At 45.1% G+C, this 20,499-nt stretch overlaps 1 protein-coding gene across 6 annotated transcripts in view; it reads left to right on the forward strand.

Annotated features, from left to right (window-relative positions):
* The window catches only part of LARGE1 (LARGE xylosyl- and glucuronyltransferase 1), a 538,741-nt gene that overhangs the window by 412,971 nt on the left and 105,271 nt on the right, over positions 1-20,499 (forward strand). For all 6 annotated transcript variants that reach the window (XM_063074931.1, XM_063074936.1, XM_063074933.1 and 3 more), the window contains one exon: positions 7,565-7,669. In XM_063074931.1, coding sequence (XP_062931001.1) covers positions 7,565-7,669 — 105 coding nt within the window. The remainder of the gene's footprint in view (positions 1-7,564; positions 7,670-20,499) is intronic.

A 20,499-nucleotide genomic window follows, 5' to 3' on the forward strand; every position in this document is an offset into this window, starting at 1 on the left:
TATAGAAAAGCTGGTATTTGAACTAGGTGAGAATTATATTAAAGTTCAAAGAAAGAAGCAGCAGCCAAGGTTGAGATGCATAGAAGAAAGTCCGAGCTTAAAGTTGGGGTTGGGGTCCTACCTCTTCCATTGACTGTGATTGTAAACACCTCACTACCTTTCTCGGGCTTCACTGTAACGGTAGGTGGTTCCAGAGTAATTCATAAGATCTTCGCAGTTCATCTCAAGGTCTGTGATCACAGAATGCATTGAACTAGAGCTGAATTGCAGAAGTAGGAGCCATGAAACATGCAAGTTCAGAAACAGTCCTTTTCAACCCATTCAGAGTTGTTTCAATACCCTTTTATGTGCCTCTTCTCAAGAGTTTTATTATTCTACATGGACTAACCAGGGGCACCTGGGGCTGGGTAGCAGTTCTTTCAGCATGTTTAGTAAACAGTACTGCGACACTATATGTTTTCCTTATTATGCACATCCTGCACTCAGACACGCATCAAATGGTTCTTTTCAAAAGCTTTTCTATGTTAAAAATAGCTTATTAGAATCAATATGAGGTTGGGAGGGCATTGTTGGGTTCTCTGCTGATGCTCAGGACAGCCTCTGGTTTTACCATTTTAATATTCACTTAGTGAAATAAGCACAGCTGGTTTGATATGCAGCAGTGATTAGCAGACTTCTTCTGTGTACCCAGGAACTTTCTTGGTGTGGAAAAGAGGGACCAGCACTGAAAACATCCTACAAATCAGAGTTAGAGTGACTTGTTCCTGGTGTTTACCTGGAGAGGTTAATTAGTACACATCTGCTTCCACTCCATCTAGTTCACCAGTTCCAGATGGGCTAGGATGGTGTTTTGTGGGTAAGACTTATTTTTTATTCATTTATCCATTTATTCATTCATCTGTGTACACTGTACTGGACACCAGGAGCATTTATGCTTTTTAATCATCAGATTTGTACCTACAAAATGTTTTTTTGGCTAGGTAAGCAGAATGGAATGGCAGAGGGCTACGCAGAGGGAAAGGTGATCAGATATAAATCTGCTAAGGTATCCCAGGAGAGAAAGATGATGAGGGACATGGTAAAGCAAGGGAAGGCTGGATCTGAGAAATGCTTCATAGGTAAAACCTGTAGCGTTTGGTTTGGGCAAGGATGTGAGGAATGAGGAGAGGGAGGTGTCAAGGTTGATTCGAAGGAGTCTAACTTCGGTGACAAGTTAGATCTTGATGCTACCAACCAGCAGAATAGGCAGGAGGTCACACCATTTTTTAAGAGAACAAGATTGTGGATTTGGTTTTGGTCAGCTTGAGTTGATGGTCATTGTGGAACAGCCAAATGAAGATGCTGAACTGATAGATGGATTTAGGAGTAAGAGGCTCTGGAAAGAATCTGAGCTGAGGATGAAGATCAGTGAGTATCTTCCGGTCGGTGATATTTGAAGCCCTTGGAGTAGGTCCCATCATCCATGAGTAAGATGTAGAGCAAGAAGAAAAGGGGGCCAGGGACTGGAGTCAGGGACCCCCCTCCTGTGAGGGGGGGACAGGGGAGGAGCCCCATGAAGGAGGCAGGGAAAGAATGTTCAGAGGGAGGAAACCAACCAAGAGGCTTTATCAGAAGCTAAAGGCTTCAAAAAGGTAGAGTGGGGTGGGAGCAAGGGACAGCAGGGTGGGATGTGGAAGTAGTAGGGCCAGATTTTGCAGAGTCCGGTCTACGCAGCTGTCAGTGCTTGGAGCAGAAAACCTAGACATTCTGAGCAATGACCGTCACAAAAGGGAGGAATGGAAGTGCCTTTAGTTGACATCTACCGTGAGCCAGGTACTTTGCATATATTGTCTTATTTGTCTGCACATCCATTCTTGCAGTCAAGAGGTAGATTTTATTCTCAGCCTTTCCTGAGAAGGAAGGTGAGGCTCAGAGAAATTATCCCTTGGTCAGGCCATACCATACTGGGGCTAGAACCCTGTTTTGCCTGGTTTTAAGATGCATCATATTTCTGATTTCTCATGCTGCCTTCCTCATACCTGATGGGCAAATGCTCAGCCTGACCTTTTCACGCCAGGTGTGCCACGTGCAAGCATCACCCTTTTCTGCTCCCTGGCTCTCTCCTGAACAGCAGGAGCCCTGCCTCAAGCCAGAAGCTGCAGGAGGAGGGAGAGGGGGGAGTTCCCAGCCTGGAGCCCATCCGTCTGCTGGCTGGTGACACCGGCACCAGGGCCCCAGCAGAATAGCAAGCTTGTTCACTCTTGTCTGGCTGTTAGTGGTGATGTATGAATAAGCAAAGAAGACAGCTTCATTTTCATAAGTTAACTTGTGCCTAGAGTAAGGAAGATGGAGAACAGTGCACTTAATCATAACCGTAGGGCCGGCGTGAAAAACAATGACAAAGCCTTCTCTGTTAGTCACGGTATTTTGTTATAATAACTCTTATGAAGATGAGACAGGCGGGGCAGAATGCTGAGCAAGTCGGCACTCTGTGGCAACCCGTGTCATCTCCCCAAGGGGAATCCCCTGGGGTTTTACTTCTTAATGGCATGGCAGGCTGAGGATATGTTTGCATAGTCAAGGTGAAGGCTTTAGACTTAGACCTCTGGACACCAGGATTTAGATGCCCCCCCTGGCTGATGAGCTGGAATTGGCAGAAGTGTAAAAGATGGCCTATCTCATCCACGCTGTCACCAGGGAGCAGAGGCAGCTTCTCTCTCCTAGATGGGTGTTACTGGACAGCACCCTTATCAGAAAAGCTTCTGGGGAAGCTTGGGAGTGTGAAGGTCTGTGTGGGAGAGGAGGGGCTGCCTGCAGTGCACAAGGGGACGTGGTGATGCCTCCAGGGGAGACAGCCACCGCCAAGCAGGCGTCATCCACTTTTCCCTGCAGCATCAATTATTCCCTGCTCTCCATTTCTGCGACTTATCAGCGCTTCTGTCATTGCAAGTATCACGCTGTTTCAGAACTGTCTATCTGCCTCCTCTTCTAGCTGCCTCTAGGGCAAGAACTATGTTTTATTTCTTTGGTTCCTTAGTATTTTGTGTGGTGTCTGACACAAAGCAATCCCTCAGTTGATATTAAGCTGAACCAAAGTCTCAGCCAAGTAAGGGCCACATCAGCTGAGGAAGGGAGGAGATGGCTGAGACTGGAGATCCAGGCAGAAGGGGCAGAATGTAGGGCCAGAGAATTCCGGGCATTAAGAGTAAGAACAAATATGTACCGAACACTTAATATTTTCTAGGCACTTTTAGTGATAATGTTTGAATAAGTAAAGAACACAGCTTCATTTTCACAAATTAACTTGTGCCTAGAGGATAAAGATTGAATTCTGAGGTATATACTATTTATTAACTCTGTTTTACAAATAAATGAAGAGGCAGGCACAGAGAGGCTAAGTAACTTCTTCAGGGTCACACAGCTGGAAAGTGAAGAAGCCAGCATTCAAACCTGGATAGTCTGGCTCTGGCATCCCTTTTCTTCACCACTTTACTGTCCTTGAAGTAGCACTGGAGACCACCACTGAAATCGGCTGGTTTAGGAGCTGGATGTAGACACCACATGAGTTTATCGTGTGCCAGTGGCCCTTCCAGTGAGCTTATCCCTGACTAAGGCCAGGACAGAGCTTCCGGAGGCCAGTCAATAATTCTCAGACTTCAGTGTGCACCCAAATTACCTAGGGAGTTGGGGTTTTTTTTAATGCAGATTACTAGATCACACAGCCAGAATTCTTATTCAGAAGTGTTGGGGTTTGAGGAAATTAATATATACTATCCCCTTCCCGCACACCCCATACCCCAGATACTGAACCAATTTAGAGATAAAGGAGTAAGAACAAAATATTACATTATTTTCCTGACAAAGGTGAAATTAGATGCATGTGCAAGTCAGGTATCTACGATGGATATTCGTAACACCAAAACCCAGAGCTGGAATTGCCTATCTGTCCCTGGAAGTGCTGGGCAGCTGCAGCCTCGTCAGGAGGGAGCCTGCCCTAGAAAAAGCACAAGAGAACAGACTAAATGCCGGCTGGCTGTCGGCACGTGGGCTCCTGGAGGAAGGATGAGGAAGAAGCTGAACTCTATAAACTCAGCTCCCTCTGAAACTCAGCAGTCCTGTAACTCCTTCCACACCCATAGGGAAGAGAGAGGGTTGGCACAAGAAGCTGGGAAGTCCTTCCTTCTAGAAATCAGAGGAGTAGGGGGAGGCAGCCTCCTGCTGATAATGAACTTCTAGGTTGAAGCCCAGGAATCTGTACTTTGAACAAGAACCTCAGGTGTTTCTGCAGCAGATGGTCCTCAGATGGTAGTTAGAGAAACAACATTCTAGAATGGCCTAATTGTGGTGCGATATGACCTCCAAAGAAAACTGCATGGATGGCCCACTGTCCTTTCAGAAGCTTGCAGGTTAGGTTGGACAATGACATTTAAAAGCAGCTGTCACTTATATAGTGTTTAATCTGTTCCAGCGCCCATTGTAAATACTTAACGTAGAGGAAGTCATTCAGACATATGAAGTCACAGCAGCAACTACAGTAGTAAAAGATATCGAGGCAGAGAGAGGTTAAGTAGTTTCCTCAAAGCTACACAGCTAGAAGGTGGCAGGGCCAGGAATTGGAACCAGGCAGTATGATTCCATAGTGTACACTCTTCACCTCCAGCCACATTGCTGTACATGGCTCCCTGTTCATGGACACAGACCTTGCAGGAGACGGACACGCTGAGAAGTTAGCTCAAGGGATTCACAAGCCCACATGCAAAACCCAACACTGTTGAGAGACTAAGCGAAATTGTTTATCCTTACTACTGTTCTAATAATTGATATAGCAGTTAATGATTCCATTTTAAAAAGCAAAATGAATTGTTAGTAGCTTTTTATTTTGTTTTTTCCTCCACCAATGGATATTAAAATTACACCATTCGTGTTGTTAAAGTTTGTTTTCTAATTTTAAAGAAGGGTGATACATTACCATAAAAAAAAAATGCAGCTCAGGTGCAAATTAAGAGGAAAGGAATTTGGATATTATCTTTGGGATAATGTGACTTAAGGTTAACCATGCAAATTATTCCTTCTCCGGGGATTGAGACCTTCAGTTCAACACTTAAGTAGAACAGCTGATGTAAAAGATGCTCTTAGGTGCTGCCACCCCATCTTTGGAGTTTTCCATGGAGGGGAGGCAGATGCCCGAGTTCCCAGAGCTGAATGGAAGATGTGTTGATGTTGGTGAATTGGGAAGAGGATGAAATGGTTTGCAGCTTCAGAATTGTGGGGACACTAACACACTAACATTAGTAGGTTTCCCAATTGGGAGATATTTACCCATCAGACGTCATTTATTTACCAGATATTTATTAAGCCCCTACTGCCTGTTAGATACTACACAGTCCTTGCATTTGGATGGATGTAGGAAATGGTTATTTACCAATGAGGTGTGGGTATGCCTGAATATTACCCACTTTGTCCTTCAAAGCGTGTAAGTCAGCTAATGGCAAAAATACCCATACTGAGTACTAAACAGAGATGTTGTCCATCTAATGTGGCAGTGAAGATAAAGTAATAATTCAGACTTGGGGTTATTCATAAAAATCTTCATGCCAGAGATGGGCCTTGAAGGGATTATGGTGGAACTTGGCAGGGGGCAAGGGCAGTTCCTGCCAAGGGAGAGCTATATGAGCAAGACAGGGGTAAGAACATAAGCAACAAAGCTATGCATTTTTGTTTAGCAGGAATGAAGTGTGGCTGATAGAGGATTTGTCTGAAGAAGTAGATTGAAGCAAAATGAAATTACATGGGATGCCACACTACAGGATGTGAACTTTTAGCCACTGGAAAATGACCTTACCTGAAACTCAGAAGGCCACCCTAAGTTCCATGAAAGAACATTCCCCTTTTGTCAGCTCTGAGTATATGATGCTCCTTATCATGCCAGAAAACATTGTGATACCAACCTGGGGTCCTTAGCAATTATGAGGGTCCTCCCCCAAGGACCCCACTTCCCCTTTGCGTCCCACCCTCCCTGTGAGGTTATTAAATAAGTCTCTACCTGGGTCACAGCGTCAGGACGCAGCACACAGCTTTTTCAGCTAAGGGCACTGTGCCTTTCTGATCTAATTGTCCTGCTCAAACATCCCAAGCTTGTTGAACATGGAATTGATTGGCTCTTGTACTCCCTGGATTGGTGCTGTGTTTTTCCAAGGGATTCTACAAGTTTTGGATATGATCATACACAATGACAGAGTGGGTGGTAGTATTTTTCCCATGCCTCTAATGTATGTATTTGTGCTGGGGTGATGATTTAGATAGGAGCTCGATAAATTGATCAAATAAATTGCTCCAAACCCGCACACCATCATTTCAGGGAGTTGTCATCATACCAAGGAGGTTCTGTATCATCCAGCGTGCTGGTCTGGGGGAACCGCTGTGTTTTCTTAACGTGCTGTTGGGCTTTCATTTGGTCAGAAAGGTATTTATTTCTCAGATTGGCCACCCATATAGGGAGTTTAGCTCCAGAAGGCAATGATTAGCTGTGGAAGACAGTGATTATTAGGTGTGTGCCCTTTCACATGTTATTCAGACTCTCTAAGCCTCAGTTTCCCTTTCTATAGAATGTGGATGTATAATTCCTACCCCAGATGTTTGTGGTCAGGGTAAGCAATAATGTATTGACACAGTGGAAGGAATCTGTGTGTCAGACAAATGTAGACTCGTATCCTAGCTTCATCACTAGTTGTATAAATCACTGGTCCTATGTGAGCCTCAGTTTCCTAGTCTGTAAAATGGCTGTGATGATAATTCCAAGAGAATATCTTCTACAGGTGGCATGATGGCGTTATCTAAAGAAAGCCCGGTGGATCTCGTGCCCTGCTTAGAAGGGCCAGAGACAGCAACGTCCTAAGAGACTGAGTACGAGCCTGACTCACCTAAGATGCTAAATGTACTAGAGACTGAGGCCAGCGCCAAAGCTCTGGGGACAGAGGAGCAGATGTTCCTCCAGACGACACTCCTGTGTTAACTCAATGCTTGTTGACACGAGATAAATATATTTGAGAGGAAGGAGTGAGTGTGAGAGCAAACCGTGCTGGAAGGAGGAGTTCAAAGGGCAGCTGTTCTCTGTGGGCTCATGTCTCATCAACAAGGGTAATTCCTTCCTCTCTGATGGGAGAAAGCGATCTCAATCAACGCCCAGAAAGCCAGTCAGTTGATATGCTGGGGCAGGGTGAGAACTGGGGTACGTGGAGAGCGGTGTGTCCGTCTGTGAGCTTGCACTCGATGAGTTAGGGACCGAGTGAATGCACACTGGAATGAATGGTTTGGAGTTCTGGCTTTATCACAGAGTAACTAGGTGACCTCAGGCAAGATAACTAACTGCTCTGGGCTTCCATATCTTCTCTATAAAATGAGGATAATAAAAAAAGCCACCCAATTGTGAAAATTAAACATGTTAATGTAAGTGAAGCACTTATGTAGAGCCCTGGCACTTAATAAAAACACCCAGTAAATGAAAGCTATTGTTATGATGATTTGCCATTGTTATATGCTGTGTGGCTTCTCCCTTTAAGATCTTTCTGTTCTCTGTACTCTGCAGGTCAGCAGGTCCTGGGCTTGGTAGAGAACCAGAGTGACTGGTACCTTGGAAACCTGTGGAAAAATCACCGCCCTTGGCCAGCCCTTGGAAGGGGCTACAACACAGGTAAGTCACAGGGTGGCATGGGCAGGGGTTGCAAAGGTGAAGTGAGGGCTCAGTGCTCCTTTGTCAGGGAGAGGAGAGAGGCAAAGCCTGGGAGGAGGCCACCTGGGTGATGGAATTTGGCAGTGGGCGGTACATAGGCTGTTGACATTCCAGTTCTTTCTTAGTGCCAAGGCTGCAGGTAAAGTAGCTATCAGGCCTTGGCAGTCTGCAGCAGTCTCACCAGAAAGCCCCTTTCTCAACTTTCAGACCTAGATCCTATGGGACATCTTTATCAGTATGACCCATGGATTCCTTGGCTCTGTTAATATAGACTACAGGTCACTGTGCAGTAACACACGCAACCCAGCATTTCAGTTCCTTAACACAACAGAAATTAATTTTTCTCAATAACATCATGTGTCTATTTTAGGCCTACAGGGATCAGTGCTCACTATAGGTATTCAGGATTCATCTTGACGCATACTTCCATGTACAGGTGGGAAAGTAACAGAAGTCATATTATCTCTTAAAGTTTCCACTCAGAAGTGACACAATTTCTGCTCAGATTTCATTATTTAAAGCATGTCATCTGGCTACACCCTTCAAGGGGTATGGGCAGGTACATCCCGACCAAGTGTCTGGAAGGAGAAAATGCAGAGATATTTGGTAACGGGCACTTCTAAGCAACACAGTCCTCAAACACCACATGTCTAAACCAGATCCATCATTCTGCCTTGTTACTAACTCCAAACTTGCTTCTCCTCTTCTGTTTCTATCTCTGTTATTGATCTCATTCATTCAACCATTCTTTGTTCAACAACTCCTGAGTGCTAACTAGGCCCCAGGCTAAGTGCGGTATGCACATTCAGTGACGTCATGGAGCATAGGAGCAATGAAACTGTAGCAGCCTTCGTCTCCTAAGGCTCAGTTCCTGCCACTGTCTGTCTTTGAAATGCCTCTGGATCCTTCTGCCTCTCCTTGTCGTCCTTTTTGCCAGTGCTTTGGAACCCTGTTCTCAAAGTAGGCAGATGCATGATCTCAATCAGGACTAGAACTTTGGAGCTGAGGGAGCAGTAGGATGGGTCAGGCCAAGAAGGACTGGGACCTGGCATCAGAGACCAGCAAATGTGCTGAGTCAGCGCAGGTGTCTGGGGACTGCACTAGGTAAAGCTTATCCTGGGGGCTGAGGCTCTTCTGTAGTGGGAAGAGCCCACAAGTCAACTCTGAGAGCTGGTGGTCAGACTCCAGTAAGGAGAGATGCAAACACCACGGGGCCCCAAAGGCCACAGGAAAAAGGAAGCAAGTCAAGCTTGCAGGGGTGAGAGCTCAGAGATGCAGTTAAAGTGGAGGTCAAAGCTGGAAGAGGAAAAGGAGAGAAAGTCAGTGTCCTGAGCAGCCAGAGGTGGGAGCCAGGGATGGGGGAGATTGCTTAGCAGACATTTGCCACAGTGTCAGGCATGCTTTGGTCTGTAGCACCTACCAGACATGCAGACGTTGCAGCTGAAGAGTTTTAATCACCTGTCCCTTCACAGACACAGAGCTCTGTCCTGGAGATCTCCTTGTTAACCCTGTAGTAGCTGAATGAGGACTCTTGGAGAGGGCCAGGATAGGAATTAACCTGTAGTTGCTGAATGGTGGGGAAGTCTGAGGAGTCCCTGAGAGGGCCAGGATGGGAAAGCGGGGCTGAGGGAGATCAGAGCAGCAGCTATTTATTAGCAGGTAGGGAAATATTTCAGTGAGTAAGGCAGTGCCTCTACATACCCGCTGAGTATTAGCCAGGCACTGTGCCACGTGCTTTATAGGTGTCAGTCTCATTCAATCCTCATACTAACCCCAGGAGGCAGGTGCTATACTTCTATTTTATACAAGAGGAAACTGAAGCTTGGAGAGTTTAGGGCTGCAACCTTGATAAGTAAAGGATCCTGTGGTGTTAACTACTAAAGTTCTGAGCTTGAACTTTAGTGGTTTCAAGATCAAACACCTTTTAAAGAAGGAGAATCCTGGGCTCTATCCTTGAAGACTCTGATTGACTGGGTCTGTGGAGGAGCCCAGGATCTGCAGGATAGGAATCCTCTGGGATGCTTCTGGAGCACAATATCCAAGGGCCTACTCCTATAACACACAGCACTCTGCTTCCCCTCCTAGCAAACTCTCCCAGGAGCTTTTTTCCCAGTGCATTTGAGGTGAGACTCTTTAGGAACCCACAGTGGTGAACCAATGAGAGCTCCATGTGGTTTTTTTTTTGTTTGTTTTGTTTTGTTTTGTTTTGGTAAGCGAACAGTCACCCCACCTGGATCTTTTGTGCGTGGATTTCCAGACAGTTTCCCTCCAGGCTTTCATAGAGCAGGAGACACCATGTTTGTCAGGTGGGAGAAAGGAAGTCTCAGATAAACCCTGGTATGTATGCACATTTAATTTCTGTCATTCACAACATGTAATAGAAAATGTCATATGGAAGTATACTGTAGTGCCTCTAGGACACAGCACCAAGGTCATGGTTATCTGTGTAAAACAAAAACCACTGGTCATCAGTTCAGGTTTGCAGGGAAAAGAAAAATGTAGCACACTGGGGAATTTATTATGAAGAAAATGACATGTCCCCTTCTACCCCTATTTGATACAGAATGTAGAGTCAGGAGATACACAGGTATCTAAACTATCTCCTGCTCCTACTTAGTATGCCACGGCACTGAGTTACTTCCCTCCTTGCTGGTCCTAAAAGGGCAGAGCAGATGGGGGAAAAGCCCTGTTAGAAGTGATGTGTCCATTTACATATGCCAGTGACGCCAGGTGATCATTATAAAAAGATTTATGCAACATCAAAATTGGCTTTCATGACGGAGATTTGTTATTTGAAGACCAAAGATTGTGCCACAGACCAGCTCATCTCAAACCTCCATAAAGGGTATCTCCAGCAAAGCCGCATGTTGAGCCTTCAGCATGATGTTGAGGAATTCAGGCAGATCTGGGAAAGAACCAAGGTTTGGCCATTTAGTTTTTGTACAAGCTTAACTTAGTTCTCTCCCTTGTAAGATGGGAAAATAACAGAACCTAGCGTACAGGGATTAGCAGCTAACCGGGTGACTTGTTTAACAAGCATTGCCTAGTGTCTGGCACAAAATAAATACTCAATATATCTTCATCTTTGTCCTCTTGCGTGTTTCTGCCACTCGTTCTATCAGGTTATGGGATCCACCTGCTTTAAACATGGTGTTGACCAGGGTTTGCTGAGGTCACCCAAGCCTTTAGGTCAGAAAGAACCAGTAAGTTTTCCACTTTTCCCCAAAATACAATGTAGCCACCTAGCAGTCTTTTATTATCTCCCTCCATTATATGGAAAAAGTTAGCTTTTCATTTTATTTTAGGAAGAAAATGACTATTTTAGTTCATATATCAGCTTCCTAACTGTTTTACTTTGAAAATCCCCAGAAGAAGCATGAGATGTTTGAGTTGGAAGATCTGCCTAATAGCTGCCTGCGAGACCTGATTTTGTCATATTTAAACATTTTGCCTTTTGGAAAGCTTACCCAACCTCCATGAGCTGTGGGTTCCTTATCTGTAAACCGAGAATAATAATCCGCCCACCTGAACCCACTGTGAGGCTCCGTTGTGATGGTGTAGCTACATGTGCCTGGGAAACCAGAGCACGTTAGGAAGTTGGTTCTAGTTTTTATTTCTCCTCCTGACCTGAGTGACCGTCTCCAAGTAATTCAGATTCAGCCATGTGCATGAGATGCAGCCACATTGACTAAGCACCTGCTATGTACCAGGCATTGTACCGGGCACCTCAGCATGCATGATCTCTGTTAGTCCCTAGGGTTATCTTGTAAAGGAGATATTCCCCCTAAAAGAGCCACCCAGAATCCCCCTTTCTTCTTTTTCATCTTTCTTTCCCAGTCTGCTTTCACAAAACTAGAGGGCCCTGGAAGATCATGGAAGAGCTGCCTGCCACCTCTCACTCATCCACGCTGTCTCCTTACTGGAGCTATTTACAACTGAATTCCACCTTCACGAATCTACTGAGCCACAGCAGCTGCAGGTGCCCAGGCAGATCCCAGCACAAAGCTCTTGCCCAGAGCTGTTCAGGTGGAAGTAAGGGCACCTCCCATATCCTGCACAGAGATGGGTCCGTTCCAACCACTCTGTCCATTCATCACCTCCTAGGTGCGAGAAGCTGTCATCTACCCAGCATTCAGCTGCCAACAGGACTTAAAAAACAAAAAACAGGACTTTGACAGGTTCATTAAGATTCAGCTCACTTCATTTCATAAGCCAGTGGGTGAATATCTTAAAAACAAACTCTGCAAGGAAGAGAAGAGGAGGGATGGCTAAAAGTGGCAGGGGGTGGAGAGTGAAATGAGGGAAGGCAGGGAGCCCAGGAGCAAGAAGACAGCAAGTTTACAGATAGGTTTGTTCACGAAGGATCCCGGAGGTTACTCAAGGAGAAGGTTGTGTCCTTTCTGAGAGGAAGGGCATAATATTAGCCAGAGGATGAGCTTTTAAAAACAATTTAAAAATAAAATGTTTCATGTTCCTTTCAGTTCCAAAATTAGGCCAGAGACAGGCAGATGGAGACCTGGCTCTCTAGGGAGGAGAGAGGAAGAATTTCTCTAGGAATCCTTATCTGCAGAACAGCAAAATTGGGACATTCAAGGACTGCCTCACCTCTGAGGTTGGAGCACACTCTGGGCCGTGCAGAAGTGGAGGGTGATGGGTGGAAAACTTGGACAGCACAGTGAATCCCATGGCGGGGATTCAAAAGGAGAAAACATTGACCACTTGCCAAAGAACTGATAGTGGGATACGTAGAGGTAAGCTGTGCAGACTGAGCTCACCTCCTCCTGTGACATCCAGCATCCTGCAACCCCGGGCAAGTCCCTGCATTTCTCTGTGCCTTAGTTGTCTCTGCTGTCAAGAGCTAAGATCTCTTCATGCTCTGAAAGAATACTCTGATTAGATGATTTCTGTCTGCAATAATTTCATCTAGATAAACTAGATTTAAATGTAGTCGGTTCATTTATTTATTCATTCAGCACATGCTACTAAATAGCTATTATCCTGGCAAGGTTAGGGTAGAAAAAGATTTTTTTCTTTTTTTAAATGAGTGATACCAAGAACCTTCCTTCAAAAAGATTACAGTCTAATAGAGGAGAGTTTGGATATCCATGAAGAAATTTAGTATTACTTGAGCCTCTAGGTTGCTTGAGATTCAGAGTTGAATGTCAGGCCTGCAGTAATCACCCTGGAGCAGCATTTTCGAGATTAATTTCAGAAGACATTGCAAGAGATGTAAGTATGTGTTTAGAAACTGAACAGATAAAGTTGAGAAATCCGTATACTGTAACCCGCCTTTGGAGATTCAAATTGCCTGTTGGCATGTTAGAGATCCTATAAAGTCCAGAAGTAAAGAAAGCTGTTAAACCCAGAAGCACGTCCCACTTTTACTTGATCCTAGAGCTGTGGAAACAAATTTGGAAAAACACTGCCCCTAGACTAACTCTGGGGACAGGGATTATGTTTTTGAGCTCTATGTATCCCAAGCTCTTAGCACAGGTGTGTTTTAACAGAGTGCATAGAATAATCCCATTGGAAGGTGTTTGCCATTCTAGAAATAGTTCATCTGACAGCACGCTTAATAGAAATGTCTACTCTGTTTTGCACTTTAGGTTCTCATGCGTCTTTCTGCTGTAGGGATGTGGTTACTGACTTAGTCAATTCAGGTTGCTGTAACAGATATATCGTAGACTGAGTGGCTTAATAACAAACATATATTTCTCACAGTTCTAGAGGCTGGGAAGTCTAAGATCAAGGTGCCCAGCTATTTTGGTGTCTGGTGAGGGCCTGCTTCCTTGTTTGCATAGGGGTGTCTTGTCATTGCATGTATCTTACATGGTGAAGAACAGGGAAAGGGAGCAAGCTCTGTCATGTCTTTTCTTATTAGGTCACTAATCCCATTCATGAGGGCTCCCCTCTCATCACCTAATCCCTCCAAAAGCCCCACCTACTGAGACCATTCTACTAGGGGTTAGGATTTCAATGTGTGAATTTGGGGGCACGAGGGCCACAAACATTCAGTTCATAGTGGGCAACATGTCATTGCACCTTCATGATCAATACCTGCCCACACCCCTGCAAAACTTTGTCATATGTAGGAATTCCATGTGAGATGGTTCCCAAACCTTTCACCATCCTGAGGGATTGACCACTAGTTATCTGCAGTTTCTCTCCTTGGAGGTTACACTCTGACCTGAATGATATGTCTGGCCCTTATCAAACTACAGGATGTTCACACCTCCACCTGGAGACTTCAGCCCACTGTTCTGAACCACTGAGGATGCCTGATTAAAATGTCAGCTTCCAGGCTCTCTCCCAAGAGAATGAGTCTGAATCTCTAGAGAGGAGGCTGGGAAGCTGTTATTTTAAACATGCTCCTTGCATGATTCCGATGTTTACTTAAATTTGAGAACCAGGACCTTGGTCTCATATTACATACTTTCATTGCCACGTTGTTCTTCAAGTTAAAATTGACCTGGAGTTCTGTTCAGCCAAAGGTTCCCCATCCTGTACTTCTGTCATTTGTTTATTGAGTCTAAAACACAGACTTTATATTTATGTCTGAGTTTTATCTGATAGGGGCCAATCTTTGCATCATTTTATTAGACTTTATTTTAGTTCTCAACTTAGGGTCATATCCACAAAAATAATGAAAATGCCTTCTGTCCATTCAGCCAGTGGCCTTGCCGCATTTTCGTAACAAATGTTTCGAATGCCTCTGTTACTATCATGAATAAAATTCAAGGATTACCTATATTATATGGCTACAAATATATATTTTTTAAAAAAACAATATGGTGCCCTGTCTGTAATATCAAGAAGAAATAAAGTAATTTATTATAAAATAGTATATACTTCAATGTGTAATTGCTCAGGCGTGGCTACAGCAGATGACCTAATGAAGTGGTCAGATGCTTCTGTGCTTGTATTCAGGATAGAACTATCTTCATTGTGATGGTTACAAATGCAGAGTAATCCTGATATACTGGCAATCCAAATTCCATGCGTGGGGTTTGCCATCTGTGAGAAGTTTTCCAAATTAGTGAACAACTCTTGGTAAAGTATCAGATAACAGGAAGTATCATCTTCTGTTGATCTGTATTCCAAGTTCAGTGTCTATTAAAACCATGCAAAAAAAAAAAACTTTTTACAAATTTTCTGTTAGTAGTTGAGGTTTGCAAATGGGGAAAGACAACTGTGGCTCCGCAGCATCTTTTGATAGTAACTCTGTCTTTTGTCCATTGAAGATATTTTGAGCACTCTCCCCCAGGGCTGACCATCCATTTGTTGGTTCTTTTGCTAGACAGATACTCAGCATCCATCCAGCACATGCAATGCGCCAGGCACCTCTCTAGGAGCCCTGTCCATGGGGAGGTTATTTGTTACAGCAGGAGAGAAGCTGTTCCCTCTTTTGCTCCTTTCATGTCATCTCCTCCTGGTGTCCCCACTCACTCAGCTCCAGCCACTCTGGCTTCCTTACTGTTCTTTGAACATGCCTACTTAAAACTGTGAGTCTCTCCACCTCTATCCACTGCCTTCATGCTACCCCCTTCTCTGCCTGATTCTTCTCCATCGCATTGATCACCATTGGACCTACCGTGATTTTGCTCATTTTCTGTTTTTCTCTCTCTTTCCATGGGGGTATAAGTTCCTCAAGGGTGGTGATTTTTTTCTATAATTTCATTGCTTTATCACCTGTATCTAGAACCATGCCTGGCCTGTATTAGGCATTGAATAAGTATTTGTCCTTAAATGAAATAATTTTGGAAGATGAGTGTTTTGAAGGCAGTAACATAGAGCAGTGATTCTCATGGGAGTCAGTGAAAAATTTGACTACCCAAGGGACATTGGCAGTGTCTGGAGGGAGACATTTGCTTGTCACAATGAGGGAGATTCTACCAGTTAGTGAGTAGACCAGGGATTCTGCTAAACACCCTACAGTATGCAAGACCGTCCCCCATAACAAAGATTTGTCTGGTTCCAGATGTTAATAGTGCCTAGGTCGAAAAACTCTGACATAAAATGATGTGCCCAGGGAACTGGATTCTTCTAGAAAGGGTCACTTCTTTGGGAAGGGGTCTCTGAGAAGATGACATTTGAGCTAAAGACCTGAAGGAAGAGGCAGCAGCAGCCATGCTGAGAGTAAGAGCATTCCTCACAGAGCAAGTGCTAGGGTCCCCGAGCAGGAGTGGACCTGGAGGCTCGTGTTTCCCCTGATGGTCATGCCCCACACCCCCGGTCTGAGATGTCACACCACCATCCAATTACTCCCATTCCTGGCGCTGCAGACCCTGCCTCCCTCACCTACATCTAGTGATGCTTGAGTCAGATTTTCCAAGTGTTCCGTTCAGAATGTCCTCTTTTTCTTCCCTTCAAGCCCTTTGGGCTCTCTGACTCATATTAACACACTATGGAACCATGCATGCGGTCCTGTCGTCCTGTCTTAGCCCCAGGGTTCCTGAAGATCACCACTAGCCGAGAGCGAATGATGGCAAAACGCAGCCTCGTAGGAAAGGGGTCTACCTTGGCTGGCCTTGGTAGCTCTCCAGATTCACGGCCCCTGCTCTTCCCTGTCCACCCCTGCTTAGCTGCTCTGGCCTTCTCACTGTGCCCAAGCACACCTCCACCCCAGGAACCCCTGCTCTTCGCCTGGACTGCTCTTCTGCCAGCTGCCCTCTGGCCTCCTGCCACTTCCTGGGTCCTCCGCTCACCTGTCAGCTCCTCACGGTAGGCTTTCCTGACCATCATATTCAAAGCAGCCTCTCCATCCTCTCACTCTTTTATTTTTCTTCTTCCTACTTTCCATCAGTGTTATATATGTTTCAATTATTTGACTGCTGCCCATTATGGTAGGCAGAATGACCCCCCCCCCCAAAAAAAAAAATCCATGCCCTAAGCCCTGGCACCTGTGAATACGTTATGTTACAAGGCAGAAGAGACTTTGCAGCCGTAATTACAGACCTTAAAATAGGGAGATTATCCTGGATTATCCGGTGGGCCCAGTTTAATCACATGAGCCCTTACCAGCAGAGAACTCCCTCTACCCAGATGCAAAAGGGATGTGGTTAAAGGGGGAGTCAGAGAAACGTGAAGTGTAAGAAGGACTCAGCCTGCCACTGCTGGTCTGCAAATGGATGGAGCAGCAGGACAGAGCATTGCAGGTGGCCTTGAGGAGCAGAGAGGCTCCCAGCTGAACCAGGACAGAAGCAGGGACCTTGCTCTTACACCTACAAGTACCTGGATTCTGCTGACAACCTGAATGAGCTTGGTTGGAAGTGGGTTCTCCCCGGCGCTTCCAGATAGGAGCCCTGGATGGCTGACAACTTGATTTTGGTCTTCTGAGACTTTAAGCAGAGAACCCACCTGAGCCCCCACGATTGCTGACCTACATAACTGTGAAATAATAAATATGTGTTTTAAGCTGCTAACGTAATTTGTGGTAGCAGTAGGAAGCTAACATACCTGTCTTTCTCCACAAGAATGCACACTCCATAAGGGAAAGGATCTTGTTTTGTTTACTCCTGCGTCCCCATCTGGGACATGGAAGCTCTCAAAATGTTTGAGTGAATACATTTAATTCCTGCTTCCCTCACTCCTGCCTTTCTCCTCAGAGGGGAGGGGGACACACTGGTGATTGGGAGTGGGAGAGGACTTGAAAAGCTGCTGGTGGGAAACATTCACATCCCCATGTCCTACGGTGTGCCCATTTTGTAGTCAGTGCCTGGCATTGAGCTCTGCAGTAGGAGTAGAAATTAAAAATAGGGTGTAGTCTCTATATCATTGCTCCCCAGCCCCCCCCCCAAAAAAAATAGGTGGTCCACTGTTCAGTTAAAGATCAGGAGGTTAAGGACAGTTAAATGCAGTGTGGCCCGTGCTTTGTGGCTGGTGTGTACGCAGTCCCGAGAGCTAGGGTGGAGGCCTGAGTGGGTAGGCTGGGGAAATCTTCAGAGTGAGTAGGACAGGAGGTAGGTTGGACTTTCCAGGCCAACAGAGCAGCAAGCCCCAGTCCAGGCTGGGAGCTATGGAAATACTTGGTGTAGTCAGGGAACAGCATACAATTTGGCTTTTCAGTTTAATCGAAGGAGTAATTTATAGAGTATATGCCCAGTGTTCAGGGAGTAGTGAAGAGCCCGAGCTCTGGCTCCATCCGTCCATTACTAGTTGAATGGCTGTGGGCAGATCCCTTCATCATCTTTTTAAAAAAAAAAAATTTTTGGCCTTATTTTCCTCTCCTGTAAGATGGGGCTATCAATTCAGACTCTTGGGAATGCTGGAAGGATTACTTGAATGGAAAATGCCTGGCAAACAGTAAGCACTCAATCAGTGGTAGCTAAGGTGCCTGGTGCAGCTGTAGAGTGTGGGATGCGAGGTTCATGCAATCAGAAGTGCCTGCTAGAGAAGCAGCGAGGCTGGGAGTGGGTCTTAAGGGTCGACTGCTAGAGAGGCGGTTCAGCCTTATCCAGCAGGCAGAGAGGCTTTGGAACAATACAGTTTCCCTCCTGACTCTAGGGAGAGACTGTCCTAACCTGACATCCTCTTCCCTTTGTCTCCATTTGTGTCTTGTCCCTGCACCAAGTTTCTATCTCTCAGGCTGTGGCTGCAGCCAGTTCCAACACCGCACAAACCACTTACCCACCCCACCCCCAACGCCCGCTCCCTTCGGCCTCACTGGGTTCTCTAAAGTACTCTAGCGAGGCAGCCAAGCGAGAGCCCCCTCTTATCAGACATGGTGGGGGGCCTCTAATTACAACAAGTTGTGAGAAGATGGCAAGACTTGCCAACGCCCACCCTCCTGAGCAGAAGCCAAGGTTCTGGAAGGGTTACATACCCACCTTGCCACCTCCCTTCCTGGTCACTGGCCTCCAGGGAGAGAACACGTAACGTAATGTAAGGCTTCTAGAATCTGACCTTAAGTGCAAGAAGTCAGAGTGAGAGACCTTTTCTCCTGAACTATTTTCCTTATAAATGATTGTTTCCTGGGCACTCTGGCAACAGAGTCTCACAGTTTTCCTCTTCTTTTGCTATACAAAACAAGCAAAAACCAAACTAAAGACAAAACCAAAACTCTCCAGCTGAGCGGGGCCTCACCTGCAGTTGTCCATTGTCCGAGGTGAATTTCCCAGAAGCAGGGTGCCGGTTCTTCTTCCACGGTGTCACTTACTACTTGTGCATCCTGGCATCAAGGTATTCAAGTTACTTCTCCAAGCCCCAGTGTCCTCTCCTATGCATTGAGAGTGATAATTCTGTCCTGGTCCATTCAGGCTGCCATAACAAAATACCATAAACTGGGCAGGTACCTTATAAACAAAAATATATTTCTCATAATTCTGGAAGCTGGGAAGTTCAAAATCAAGGCAAGTTCAATGTCTGGGGAGAGCCTGCTTTAAGGTTCATATATGGTGACTTCTAGCTGTGTCTTCACATGGTGGAAGGGACAGTCCATCTCTCTAGCACTAATTTTATGACCCTCATGACTTAATCGCCTTTCAAAGGTCCCTCCTCCTAATACCATCACTTTTGGGGTTAGGATTTCAACATATAAATTTGTGGGGGACACAAACATTCAAACGATAACAATTGCCTTCCCTGAAATGGAAACAAAATCCCTCCCGATGCTGCTGAGAAGATAAAAAGGTGCAGATGCCATGGAGCTCTGTGGCCTTAGCAGCAGCAACATTTTCTTAGAATCTGAACATGAGTCGCTGATCCTAGTCAGCCCCTTCTGTAGCTCTTTGCTACCCACTTGCTCTGTTTATCTCCAGCCATTCCTCACTGTAGCTGTGGCCCTCCACCTGATCTCCCCAGGCATATGGCATGTACCCTTCTGCTATTAATTATAGATACTATGTTGTATAGCAGATTTCTAGAACTAACTTACTTGCATAACAGAAGTGTTTTACCCATTGAGAAACAATTTCCCATCTCCCCCTTCCGCTATCCCTGGCAACAACCATTCTGTTCTCTGCTTCTGTGAGTCTAATTTCGACTAATTTAGACATTTCGTATGAGTGAAATGATGTAATGTTTATCCTCCTGGGATTAGCTTGTTTCATTTACCATAATGGAACCCTTACACACCATTGGTGGTAATGTAGAATGGTGTAGCCACTATAGGAAACAGTATGGACGTTCCTCAAAATATTAAAAATAGAACTGTCATATCATCCAGCAATCCCACTTCTCAGTGTATAAGCCAAAAGAATGGAAATCAAGATCTTGAAGAGACATCTGTGCTCCCATGTTTATTGCAGCATTATTCACAATAGCCGAGATATGGAAACAACCAAATGTCCATCAACAGATGAATGGATAAAGAAAACGTGGTATATTTATACAGCGGAATATTATTCAGGCTTAAAAAAAGAAGGGAATCCCACCATTTGTGACAACGGATGACGTGCACCCTTTGTCAATAGGGCTTACTATGCCTGATGTTAGAGTGAGTGGTGAGCATTTTCAAAAAGCCCCAAGCCATTATACCTGTGTCAGAGTGTTTCAGGGGAGAGGTAATGATATTGTAAGATATGTGTATAAAGTATATGTGTAAAAAGTTCATATTCTGGCACATAGCAGGCATTTAATAAGCTGTGACTGTTTTGCAAAATGTGGCACATAAGAGGCCCTTCAGAAAGAGTGCTTGAACTGCTTAAAAATTCCATTATGGACTTTGCCAGGTGCTAGTGAATCCATTAGACATGATCATTCTAGATTACTGCCAAAGAATAGGATCTTTTTTTAACTTTTAGACTATTTTTTAAAAATTGCTAACAGTCCATATTCACATTTGTTGTAAAGGA

This window comes from Cynocephalus volans, chromosome 12 (genome assembly GCF_027409185.1).
Source record: "Cynocephalus volans isolate mCynVol1 chromosome 12, mCynVol1.pri, whole genome shotgun sequence".
In the NCBI taxonomy this organism is placed as follows: domain Eukaryota; kingdom Metazoa; phylum Chordata; class Mammalia; order Dermoptera; family Cynocephalidae; genus Cynocephalus; species Cynocephalus volans.